General features: G+C 29.1%; 2 protein-coding genes across 7 annotated transcripts; one reads left to right on the forward strand and one right to left on the reverse strand.

The window, feature by feature from the left end:
* Positions 1-770: 770 nt before the first annotated feature.
* LOC105676637 (dual serine/threonine and tyrosine protein kinase-like) lies at positions 771-8794 on the reverse strand. 6 transcript variants are annotated; one of them, XM_067356260.1, is made up of 5 exons: positions 6697-8794; positions 6191-6366; positions 3691-6117; positions 3138-3281; positions 771-1885 (listed from the first exon to the last, which is right to left on the reverse strand). In XM_067356260.1, the coding sequence occupies exons 2-5, from the start codon at positions 6312-6314 to the stop codon at positions 1854-1856; spliced, it is 2727 nt and encodes a 908-aa protein (XP_067212361.1). In that variant the 5' UTR covers positions 6315-6366; positions 6697-8794; the 3' UTR covers positions 771-1853. The 6 variants fall into 6 exon arrangements, with proteins under 6 accessions (XP_067212361.1, XP_067212360.1, XP_067212359.1 ...); XM_067356259.1 differs by having other exon boundaries at positions 3039-3281; XM_067356258.1 differs by having other exon boundaries at positions 2943-3281; positions 6697-8793.
* Positions 8795-9567: 773 nt separating this feature from the next.
* On the forward strand, positions 9568-11938 carry Bin1 (histone deacetylase complex subunit SAP18). Its single transcript, XM_012374565.2, has 4 exons — positions 9568-9816; positions 9937-10043; positions 10169-10363; positions 10472-11938. Exons 1-4 carry the CDS (start codon positions 9745-9747, stop codon positions 10563-10565), a joined length of 468 nt encoding a protein of 155 aa, XP_012229988.1. The 5' UTR covers positions 9568-9744; the 3' UTR covers positions 10566-11938.
* Positions 11939-13568: the final 1630 nt, after the last annotated feature.

The following is a 13568-nucleotide window of genomic DNA, read 5'->3' on the forward strand; positions in this document are numbered from 1 at the left end:
TAGACTAAATGGTCTAAAGGAATCTTTAAATATCAATATCATATGTTTATCATATATTCTTATTGTTAGATATTGCTTTTCTATATTAAATTCTAAAAAATGTAGGTTGCAAATACAGTGGCGATCAAAAATTTTAGGCCAAATGGTTTTTTTCATATTTTGAGTACAAGAATAATTAAGTAAATATTGGTGTTCTTTCATCGTAAATTACAAGGTTCACAGTTAAAACTGAATACTTTTATGACAGCTGGCTACTCTTTTCTGTATAGTAATATTTTTTAAATATCACAAGGAAATCATTTGATCTGAAATTTTTGATCGCCACTATACATGTGACTCAATCTGTCACTATGGATTCTATTTGTTATATTTATATATAAGTATTGTGTGTATATATATTATAAGAATATATGATACTAGGTTCAACTATAAGGATATTATGTGTGTTAACTGTCTAAAAATAAATAATAATAAATATAATAATTTAGCATAAATTAAATTGTATTGATATTATATTAATTAATGATATAAAGATGATATATTTTCTTCTTGCTATATTAGTCTTCTTTTTTGCAGTAACTGCAGCAAGCAATGATTCAGACAATGTTGCAAAGTCATTTCTGCAGCTTAAATTATGTCTTGATAATAATGGTAAAATCAAGAATATATTTACTGAAATGACAATAGGGCAGTTTTACAAATTTCTACATGACTTAGAAAAAGCAAAATGTAATCTTGATTTATTATTGTAAACAAATACAAAAAACATCTGTATTTGAATATTATATTTAGATATTCTTATAATGTACATTTACAAAAATTTAACAACTTTTTTTAAAAAATTTTTATATATATTATAGTTTACAGTATTTAAAATAAAAAAATTCACAATTGTAAAAATAATTTGACTTATCTCTAGTAAAAGATAACAATACTTTAAGTTCCTATGTATGACATTCACAAACATCATAATCTAATATCATAGGTCATTAATGATTAGCTTAGAATTTACAATGCAATTTATAGCTCGGTTTAATCGGTAAGGAACTCTGTCTTTTAGAAAATTTCAAATATTATATCCTGAGCTTTCTACTTATCAGAATATCTTTTATTCGTTTCAATTAAATTGATCCTTGTTTCATTTTCTTCTTTCCAAATATTATTTAGCATTTTATATTTAAAAATAAAATGATATAAAAATTTAATGTTGTAAAATTTTATAATTTATTTTTAAAAAAGATATTCTGATAGGTTCTATTATTACTTTATATATAACCATATACATTTTTAAAAAATAATTAAAACATAACAAATAAATTAACAAAAGAAATTTTAAAGTATCTTTATAAAAATATCGGATAATTACTGAGTTATCATATTTTTTTTATCGTTATCGAGTTTGGATATCAATTTTTATAAAATATATTTCTTCATATAGTATAAAATGAACTTTATCACCGATCATTACCTATATTACAAATATTAACAATACAACAATAGACATAAATAATGATATTTGCCCAAGAATCTGACTAATATTAATAAATATATATCTTATAAAACACACAGGCAAATATAATTACTATAAATGTTCTTCACTATAAATATATTATATTATTCTACCAAAAAAGTTGAAATAAAACATCTTATACCTAAATTAAAATAAAATATCTTATACCTTAAGAGATTGTTATTCCTGTTAAAAAAAAAATTGTTCTTTACCTGTCTTATTCCCTGTCTAAACTTCCATATATAATTTTTGTATTACTCGTAGAGTAATAAAATTATTTTGCAATTTATTATATTTTATTCGTACACACGCATAATTCTGCTATCAATATCGACCCAAGTTTTCATACAGGTTCGGCTGTGTAGAATATATGATCTGAAAACAATATAAAATATATTTTATAATTAAATACGCAAATATTCATTTGCGATATACTGAGTTTATATTTATAGTTATATATAAATATGTATAAATATAAGTGCGATAGGTTTTAGAAGACGAAATGAGTATGTGTTAACAGTAAATATAAAAATGAAAAATTTTATTTATTCTTTAACAATATACATATCTTCATAGTTCTATCTCCCAATTTAACAAAATCATGCAGTCATAAAAAAATCGGAAATATTGAGAAGAAATTTAACAATTAAAATTCTATAGTTTACAACAATAAATACGTTTTCATATAAAAAAATTACTATATCTCGTTAACTAGCAATAAAAATATTTATATTACTAGATGCTTATATATACATATATTTATCATAAAACTTGCAAAAACTTTTTATAATATGACTGTAAAATATTTAAAATATAATCTGTAATTTATTGTTAGTATATTTGGAATAGCTTTAGCTCAAACTAATTTATTAAATAAACTCTAATACACTCCTACATACCAACTTTATATGTGACTTTATAGAGAAGAAAAGAAAAAAAATACACTGTCAAATTTGATAAAAAAAATGATGTAACCCAGTATGAAATGGATAAAAAATATTTGCACAGCCCATTTGTTATAAGATAATTCTATTATCTCATAAGAAACAAAAATATATTACTGCAAGATGTTTCTATATTGAAATACATTTTTATATTTATATTAATGTATTGTGTGAATAAAACATTGTTGTAGTAATATTTTTGTTGTAAATTAGTTTAATTGTAAATCTTAATTTTTAAATTATCCCACAGAATAGAATGGGATGCGTAAATATTTTTCTATTCACGATGTACAAAGAGAGACTTCTTTACTGTAATACTGTACTCTAAAGTACTATTAAGATTATCAGAATCAGTGAAAATGAAAACAATGAGCCTTGTGTTAAGCATTCCAAATAATTAATATATCAATAAATTATATTTATAGTGTAAGATATATCTGGTTCTGGCACTTAAAATTCTCGCATTTGTATGAACATAGAATAAACACCTGTTTGAAAAATTTTGGTCGTGTGAAAAGGTCGTGTGACAGGATTCATAGTTCTAAAAGCCTTGCGTCTAGGTGGAAGCGGACTAAATACAGCACCTCTCTGATTATTAGGCTCTGCTAATGCTAGCACAGGATGTATTTGTTCGGCTGAACTCTCGTGAAGCTTCTGTGCGTCGAGTTCTTGTAAGGACTTGCCTCTTTCTGCTTTCTGTTGTATAGACTCTAATACAGGTTGAATTGCACCGAGCAGTGGACGTTTGGATGCTTCTCCAGACCAACACTGTTCCATTAATATCCAACATTCCTCATCAAATTGTGATAGCCTCTCAGGTCTAAGACCTAACACAAATGATATTTAATATTTTATATAACGTGTGTACAAGATAACATACGCTGAAATAAGTAGTAATTTGAATCAGTAAATGTCAATTTGTACTCAAGTTAACTAAAATTGTCAAGATGTGTTTTTCTTTCCTTTATTTAATTAATTTATTAAATCTACTCTATAGAAATCTTTATATACTTTTCTATATTTCAATATATTATACAAAAAAGCTAATTTTTATATTTGTGTTAAGTTTTGACAATACTTTGATATGATATGCTTGCTGTACCATAAATTACGAAAGCTTTTACAATAATAAAAATACAATAGCAAACATCGAGATATAAAATATAATACGTTTTTTGTTAGTGAAAAATTATCCGTTTGTAATATTAGTTGAACTAATATGTAACAAAATATCACCTTTTCGTACGCTTGTCCATAACTGCTCCTTGTTATGAAATTGTTCAAATGCGTATGGTAATCGAACCTTCCCAGCACATATGTACCAAAACAAAATGCCGAAAGCATAGACATCGACACTACTGTCGTAGTGACCAGACAGAAGTTCCGGTGCCATATGGATTGGTGTTCCTACGATACTTCCCGACATCATAGCTTCAGTAATACAGAATCCGAGATCCGTTAATTTGGCTCTGTTTTCCATATCAAGCAAAACATTCTTCAGTTTAATATCTCGATGGACTAAACCTTGCGAGTGAAGATAGCGTATTCCCTCCAGCACGTCTATTGCTATTTGTGTACGTTCCAGCCATGAGAGACCAGTATGTATACCGCAATATAAATCACGGCTTAATCGGTCAGTGACTAAGAGAACTGCAGCGCCCAACCCGAATCCTCCGCCATACGATTGATCAATGACCGATCCGCGAAGTTTCACTATCCTTTTATGATCCGGTATCGATCTCGTGTAGTAAACCTCCATCGCAAGATCATTCCAGTGTCTTTCGTCTGGCGGAACAACTGATTTTACTGCACACGGTCCTGGTGCTCCACCCCAACTATTGCAAGCAAACACCACACCGTATTGTCCTCTGCCAATCTCTTTGTTATATTGAGGAATCCCAAAGCGGACTGCGTCCATCATCGACGTAGATTCCAATGCGAGTTTAGCTAATTTAGGCGCGTGATACTTCCGTATAGCTACCCTCTGCTCCTCGGTTCTCTCCAATTTTCCGGTATAATAATTTTCCAAGGATCTTAAAGCGGTTTGAAAGGCGTCGTGTGAGGATTTCAGTTTGTCTCTAAACTGCGTGGAAATTGCCCTCGCTAATCTCGCTGCTGATAGGGAATTCAAGATGTCGATGGTAATCTTCCTTCTCCAAGCTATGTTCAAAGTCGGAGTGGGTGCCCATGGTAATGGTAAGGACTGGAAGAGTTGTCTTAATCTTTCCAAGAACGAATGCACTAAGGATGGTGACGAATTGTGCAGTTCGATGTTGTAAGCCGCGGAAAGTATTTGCTTTAAGGCGTCGCTAGCCAGTAAAGTGCTGTCGTGCTCGTAGTTATTTTCCAGACTTATTAAACAACGTTGAAGAGTTCCGACAAAAGTCTCTCGAAGACAATTAACCGAGTTTACGAGCTCCTTTGCGACTTTCTCACCCAAGCGACTCAACACAAATCGCTGAACTTCCGACATCGCGACGCGAACAGTAACAGTCCACTCCCTTTCATTATCATCGTTAAGAATACTCTGATATCGATAAACATCAGATCCCGCTATGTCATCTTTCATTTCCTGAATAATACATTGTATCAGCTCAGTTAGCTCCAATTGCTGCTCATTAACAACTTTCATTAGACTAGCATAAAGTTCATTTTCTTTTTGTTGAGCATACTGTATTCTTCTAGGAGTAATCTGTATTTTTCGTGCCATGTCAAATGCACTTAAGATAAATTTACGCAAACTGGTCGTGTGTATTTCGTTCAAATAAGTACTAGCATTAATCAGATAGTTTTGCAAGCAGCCGCGCGTAAAATGTAAGACTCGATCCGTTCTTTTGCATGAATCCACCAGATTGCTCGAATTATTAATATATTGTTCACCGACAAGCCACGTTAATTGATGAACTTCCACAGATTCTTCCATACCAAGGAATCCTAAACTGCTTAATTGATCTAGCCATGTTAAACCAAGTGAATTCATTTTGTCAATATTAATACTATCATCGCTCTTCGACTCCTTAGAAACGCCTGGTACTTCTAATCGACTTTGCAGACTATGCTGCTCAGACTCAGTCAATTCCGCATCTGTGCCATCCAAAGAAATATTAGCTAATGATGATATGAATAAAATCGGATTATAAGGATAAGTCTCCTTTAAATCTCTCAACTCTTCCAAATTTTCTTCCGTCAATGGTTGCTCCCCAAGAGCATAAAGAAATATAGGTAAAATTTTTAGAGAACCTTTTTCAAGAATTTTTATCACTCCATTGTTTGGAACAACAAATATTTGAACACCTTCTTTCAGCACTTCTTGATTTAATTTCACTTCTAATATTGTAGGACAATTAATATCTTCGCTTATTGACTTGGCTAGATCTTCGATAGGAAGTGTGCTCCATGATTTTTCATTTGCTTGTAGTGTCTCTACTACCTCGTACTCTAAACCTAATGTAAGATTGACATGATTTGTTTGACCATAAGTAAGTTTGACCCATCTCCACGAATCATTGGACAATGGCAAAATATCAGCTGAGAGTAAGTTGTTAACTAGCGAAGCTTTAGCTTTATTGTCTTGTCCAAAGACGACTATTGCAGGAATATTATCGAGAATGTGTGTCACTTTATTCAAGGTCAATGGGGGTAGTAATTCCTCGATAATGTTCTCTGTAAAAAATATTTGCATTAGATTAATTGGTATAGGTTTGACTGAAAATTTAAACGTATAATGGATAATTACCTCCAGGAAAAAAGTTTTCAAGCTTTATGATTTCCAGTGTACGTTGTGTCTCTTCAAATATGTGACGTAGTTGATTTCTATTTCGTTGATATCTCCTGAATTCTTGTGGTAAGTTGCTTACCATTTTTCTTATGTTATTGTTTAGTCATGTATATTTTCCACAAAATGGTCATACCCTGCCAACATTAATGCAACAATTAATAAAAGAAAAAAATACTTGTTACATGATACTTTTATATAAAGTCAAGCTTGAAAACACAATATTATGATAATGCACTAAACACTATTTAAATCATGTTTTAGCTTCATGATAAAGAGGTTAGACGGCATTTGCAATGTATGCAAATTTATTATCCTCATCAGCGATATAATAAACATATACATACGTACAAAGATATAAACTGCAAAGACAAACGACATGTACTAAATCTGAATCATATCTAAGAATAGTGCACATATTTCTGCATACATTCCTCAACAAAATTGATTAAAAACCAATTGCATACCAGTGTTTCGCGTTTTATTAAACGGACAACGACAGATTGAAGTATAAGATTCCTCGGTAATAAGTTGTCATTGCAAAATTTGTTCCGTACTGCGTTATTCGGCGATCGAAACATTGAGAGTGTAAACCACGGCATTGTTTTCATGCGTGATCAGTACTGCGTGAAAGCGGTTAACAGAAAACGCGCGGGTAATCATTGAATCCATGGTATCGCTCACCAGCATGAGATTTTCCACAATTACAGTTTCATACAAATGTGAAGAAGATAGTTGTTCGCCAGGTCATCCAAGTATCAAAATTATCCAAAAGATAGCTTATGTAGAATCGCGGCGTATTGCGTACCAACGCACACGCCGCCGACATATGCCGTCGACGTATGCCGCCAACTAAACTCAAATAAAGCGCTCTGAGGGAAAGTACCGTTGGCATTGCGTCGATTCATTTGTCGTGGTATGAAGGAAAACACGAAGAACTATGTGATAATGTGCACGCATCATTTAAGATCTATTTATATACATGCATTGTGCAATTCATCCGCATTGTGCTTGTTCTTTAGGCAAATTAAAGATAGAAATTTATTAAATTAAAATGACAATCTTTTATGAAAAACTCACGTGATCATCAGCTGTCCATAATTCACATTTACTGGAATTCCAGTTAGCCCTTTAGAACTCCAATTAGCGTAGAAAAAATATTTTATGATATATTTATGATTAGCAAAATTTGATGTTCAAAAAATCACATCATATAATCTGTTATTTGAGATCAGCTTTTCGCGGTGTTTACAATCTCATAACTGCACTGCTTCTTCGTTCTTTTATTGCACCACAGAATGTCTGTCTGTGATTAGATAATTTAAATATTTATTGACATGATAAAAAAATACATACATTATGTATATAATGTGTATTATATATAAAAGATATCACAGAATTTATATAATATGCAATATCTTTTTGGTGAATGTGATATGACTACTTATTGGGATATCAAATCGTTAATAAACATGTGTATGAATATCTGTAAATTTTTTTCCTTCTCTTCCTCTGATTTGTTGGGATATACTCATCTGATTTGGTTTACTACATGGTCACAATATAAAATATTTTAATATAAAATTTTTATTTTGAGATATAAATTGACATAAGGCAATTATCTCTCATGTAAGGTGCAAACAAGTGTCAATAAACTTTTATTTTGCATTCAGCAGTATATTATCTCATTAAACATATGTATACATATAACATCATTTGTGACTAAGGATAGGCAAATTAAAAATGAGAAAAATAAACAAGGATTTCTTATTCGTATATGTAGATATTATCACATGATAGCATAAAACTGCATCCTATTAAGCTTTCTTTCGCCTCTTTACTTGTTATCATAATCTATAAATAAACCAAACAAAAAAATAAGGGACATTGGTGCATGCAAACTGACACAAATTTACACTATAGCAAACTGAATAACATATTTATCTTTTACTGTTCTTGTGTCACTGGTCTTTCATCAAGCCTCGCACAACTACATTTAAAACTCTGTTGAACATTGAAAGCAAAAAAATCTTAATCTGCAGTAGGAAAATACCATGTGAAGGAACAGATAGTTATAAAAAAAGCAAAAATCATGAAAAATTATAACTACACGACTATTTATAAAAACAGATGCACACATATAATTTTTATTCAATGTATCAGGATACAGGTAGTTATTAAAAGAACATATATAGGTAAAAAAGTTTATATAATATAGAAAGTATATTTTGTAGATTTACTTTTTCTGAGAACATTTTACGTCAAGCATTTTCTATTTTAACAGATATATGGACAAAGCAGTATTGTGCACAAGAAATGTGAATTATAACCTGTATGATTTTTCACTCGAGAAAAACATTTGTATAAATCAATTACATTTTACTTCGTATTTTACTTTCCGACAAATTCTAATATAATCTTGTCGGTAATTATTATTTTATTTTTATACATCGTATATGTATAGCACAGCACCATCACAGCACCGTATATACACGTCAAGTAATTACTCCGATCTTTATGGCAATCTGTATACATTACTGTACTGTTATTGCAGTTTTGTTTAATGAGTTTTAGAACGCAGAAAAATCATAAAGATGTATTCACAATCAGGCAAATGTGTACAGCTACATAATGGGTGTTTACGATAATTCAAATTCGAGTTAGTTTCACTAGGGCCAAAAAATGAGATAGACATAACCATCTAGAACCTTTATGATTTATGAGAACTCGACGCTGTCTTGTATTGCTTGAGTTATATTCATTGAATTTATTGAGTTTATTGAGCAAATTTTATTGTAATAGAAAAATGTCATTTATTATTATTATTAATTATATTATTATTAATTTATTAAAGAGGTATACCAACATACATACCAACATTATTTGTTTCTTTCATAGATTGATTTGCAGTTGACATTTTTCTATTACAATAAAATTTGCTCAATAAACTCAACAAATTCAATGAATTTAACTCAAGCAATACAAGACAGCGTCGAGTTGTCATGAATCATAAAGGTTCTAGATGGTTATGTCTATCTCATTTTTCGGTCCTAGTGAAACTAACTCGAACTTGAATTATCGTAAACACCCAATGCTAAGTAATATTATCAAATAAGAGTATATAATTTAATAATAAAATACAAAATAATGATATAATGCGATATCTGATATAACGTAATATAAATTTACATCATACACATGGCTGCATATGTATTATAGAATTTAATTTATCTATATATACCTTAATTAATTTTGATGTGTTCTAAAACTCATCAAGTAAAGAGTGTTGCAATCTTTTTGTCAACGAGTGTACATATGTATAGCCAATCGGCTTTTAGAAAACCGGCTCATCTCATAACCTCTAAGTGCTTCTGAAATAGTGCCATCAATAACTTCGCCATCTTCTTGCAATTTGTAAATAAGCGATTGCAAATTTATTATCTCTCGTTAAAAAAGTGATATTTTTGGATAGGTGTTTTCAGCTACAAGTGTTTTCCAGCTACATATTAATAAAGATGACATCAGCATTGGAATCAATGGTAGTTGACGAAAAACAGCTTCCCGAAAAGCCGGTGGACAGAGAGAAAGTACATAAGCATAACAAACAATAAGAAATGTTTTCTAGAAAGTTCTCATACATTCAAATAGCTTTTATTAGTTATAATTATGTATAAATAACGATGATGGTGTATCTGTTTGTATTTTAGACATGTCCGCTTTTACTGCGAGTATTCTGTAACACTGGTCGTCATCATAATATAATGGAATACAGCAGAGGAAATGTTCCTTCAAACGAACTGCAAATATATACATGGTAATATTAATTTATTTAATATAGAAGAAAATATGAGTTGTAATATCATGATTATTATTAATTTGATGTTAACGATTATTACTTTGAGATATTATCTCTAATGTTATAATTATTTCTCTATGAAGGATGGATGCTACTTTGCGAGAAATTACAGGCTTAGTTAAAGAAGTAAACCCAGATGCTCGCAGCAAAGGAACATATTTTGATTTTTCACTAGTGACTCCTGAATTACGTAACTCTGGTTATCGTATGCGTGAGATTGGTGTTACCTGTTCTGGTCAGAAAGGTGCAGATGATAATAAAACACTTGCCCAAGCAAGGTAAATAAAAAATTTCATGTCAAAAAAGATGTCTTTTTATATATTATAAACATTTATATATATATATATAACTACAAATATATGCATATATTTTTTGTACAATTATAGATTTACAATAGGAGATTATTTGGATATATCAATAACACCTCCAAACAGAATGATGCAACCAGCAATAAGACGTGGTGGTTTACGTCAATATTAATATATTAATTCCTAAGTATATATTACGATAAAAACATGTTCATTATAAGTAACATAGATGACACTTCCATAAAGTTTCTAAATTTTTATTTTAGTAAATAATTAAAATAAAAAACTGTTTTTTATTTTTTTAAATTTTGCTACATTAAATATTAACTTTTGCTTATGTACCAAGTAATAAAGACCTTTAAATATTCAATTATATTCTGTCTTAAAACATTTTAGAAGGATTAAAACGTTCTACGTATTAAATAAATTATAATTTAAGGTTTTAACCATAATTTCTAGTAGCTGATAAAATACGTTAAATTTTATATCTGCATTTTATATTAAATTACTGCGATTATAGTTTTATTATACATTGTATTTTCCGTCTTGTTATTGGTAATTAATTTTTGAATACTTGAAGTCAATTGAAATTATCTTTATATGTTTAACAAATTATTATTTTTCGCCAGTGTAGCCAAAGTACGAGTGCACAATCATAATTGTACATACATGTCCTTATTTTATGATAACTTGCACTGATTGATAATAATTCGCTTTTTTTTTACTATTCTTAATATCTATTAAAATATTTTAAGAATTTTATTCTTATATTAAATAACTTTGTCCGCTTTGTACATTTATTTTATGTTAAGTGCAGAAAGTACAATAAATCAATCTAATTTTGGCGATATGATTGGTTTATTATTAAGATAGTTAGATGATTGGTTTATTATTTAGATGCTTTTTTTGCGAATTGTGCAATAGCGCTGTTAAATTTTGAATCGCGTTTATTTACGGAAAGTGCCGCGATGACCACAGAATCATATTTAAGTTGTATTTTTTGCAATTATTATAAAAATATATCTCACGCATGTAAAATTTTGTCATAAATGTCTCAAAATGTCGTACATCCATTATGTATTAGATATTACATTTTAGTACTACTGCTATTGTATACAACAATATTGTGATTCCGGTATCGCGATAACCTTAACAATGATGCTTGGAGATGATTAAAATCTTCGTATTTCACGAAGATTTTAATCATCATTATTTTAAAGTAAAAGCATAAAAAATACGATAAATATATGCTTATTGTCAGGTATGTATATTTTATCCTTTTACAATTAGTAGAGTTAGGAAGTTCATGCTTTAAAAATTACTTTAATATGCAAGTATGTTCTTAAAATGTGCAAAACATGTTCAAAAATATGCACTAAAAATTGTAAAATGTACTATTGAATCTATGTAAACTTATATTTATTGTTGTAAAGTTAAAATGTTTGCCTCCACATCTAAAATAAGGTATTTATAAATTGTAGCTTACAAAAAAGACATTATTTCGACACAACAAACAACGCAATAAAGAGAAAAAGAGAAAATCAAGTTCAGTATATGCACAAGTATTTTAAATATTTTGAAGTCATTTTTTCAATATTTTTTAAATTTAATTTTTTACCAATGGCCCAATGTTATATGCTCTATTACAATACATTTATGAAAATATAATGCAGTTATTGAAAAGTGCAAAAATATACATTTATATACGTAATAATAATAATAATAATTTACTTTTTCGGATATTTTTAACATTTATTAAAATATTTTGAAGTTTATCTCTATGCTAAATAATTACTACAATTAATTTGCTCTATTTTAATAATTTTGATATTTTTAATATTACATTCAATTATATCTCAAAATTTTGCATTAAATAACTATTTACTGTGTGAAGTTTGCGTTGCATCGCGGTATCAATCCAAAAAAATTGCGATCATTATTTGATACACTTGATATTATAAACTGAAAGTCATTGAAAGTACCACGAGGATTCGAACTACTTGTATTTTTCGGGATTATTATTGCTTAGAAATAATAATAATAATAATTTACTTTTTTTTCATATTACTGCTCACTGTGATTGGTCGATTTGCTTACGCCTCGCGGTTACGACTAAAATTTTTTTACATGTAATTGCTTTTAGGATATTCGATTCTAAATTGATTTTAAAAAAAATCGATTTTTTCTACGAAAATCTAAGAAGTCTTGGAATCGAACAACCCTAATCGATTGACAAATTGTATTTTTTTAGAATTATTTGTTTATATGAACGATATTGTTATCTACGCCATTTTTCTAGAAGAACACGAAAGAAAATACAATTTGTTAATCGATTTTTTCTTAGATTTTCTTTGAATTAATTTTCTAAAAAATCGGTTTGAAATCGAATCCCTAATGTACATTATGTTTTTCTATGACTAACACTACATCTATTACACTTTATAATAATTTGCAATTTCAAAGTTTATTTCTGTACTAAATAATTAATTTGCTCTGTTTCAATAATTTCGATATTTCTAATATTTATCCAATATCTGAAATTCTATTGAATGTCCAATATCTGAAAATTCTACTGAATTGCATTGAATAATTACTACGTGATACTGTGGTATCAATCCGACAATCGCAATCATTATTCAATACACTTCATATCACTCACGAAATGCATCGCGACAATTGCGGATTTGTATTTGAATTTTTCTGTATTTTCACGATTATTATTATCTGTCTAATAGTGAATATCGTGCATAAATAATTATCTTGCAAAACATCGATCGCATTGACTATCGCATACAGTCGCTATTATACATTTATATCATAATTTCACTGTCAGCGGTCCGCTTTTGTCTTACTTAGGAAGTTAGAATTGATTAAAATCATTCTTGCATATTTGTCATTTTTTCGTTGAAATATAGCGAACGAACAATTTGTACACAATTGTCACCAGATATGTATATTTTGTCGCTTTAGATTTGACTGTATTGATTATGTTTTTTCTAATGTTTAAATAACAGTTGATAAGTAAGCTCATATTGTGCTACTTTTTTTATCTCGCAGTGGTTTTGCGTACGTTGACAAAATATTATTAAAAACTATAATATAAAAAGTTTTGTATTATTAAATTATAGTCGTTTCTCCTGGATTTATTAAATAGCAATAAGTAACATTTATCAAT

Source organism: Linepithema humile, chromosome 5 (genome assembly GCF_040581485.1).
Source record: "Linepithema humile isolate Giens D197 chromosome 5, Lhum_UNIL_v1.0, whole genome shotgun sequence".
Lineage (NCBI taxonomy): Eukaryota > Metazoa > Arthropoda > Insecta > Hymenoptera > Formicidae > Linepithema > Linepithema humile.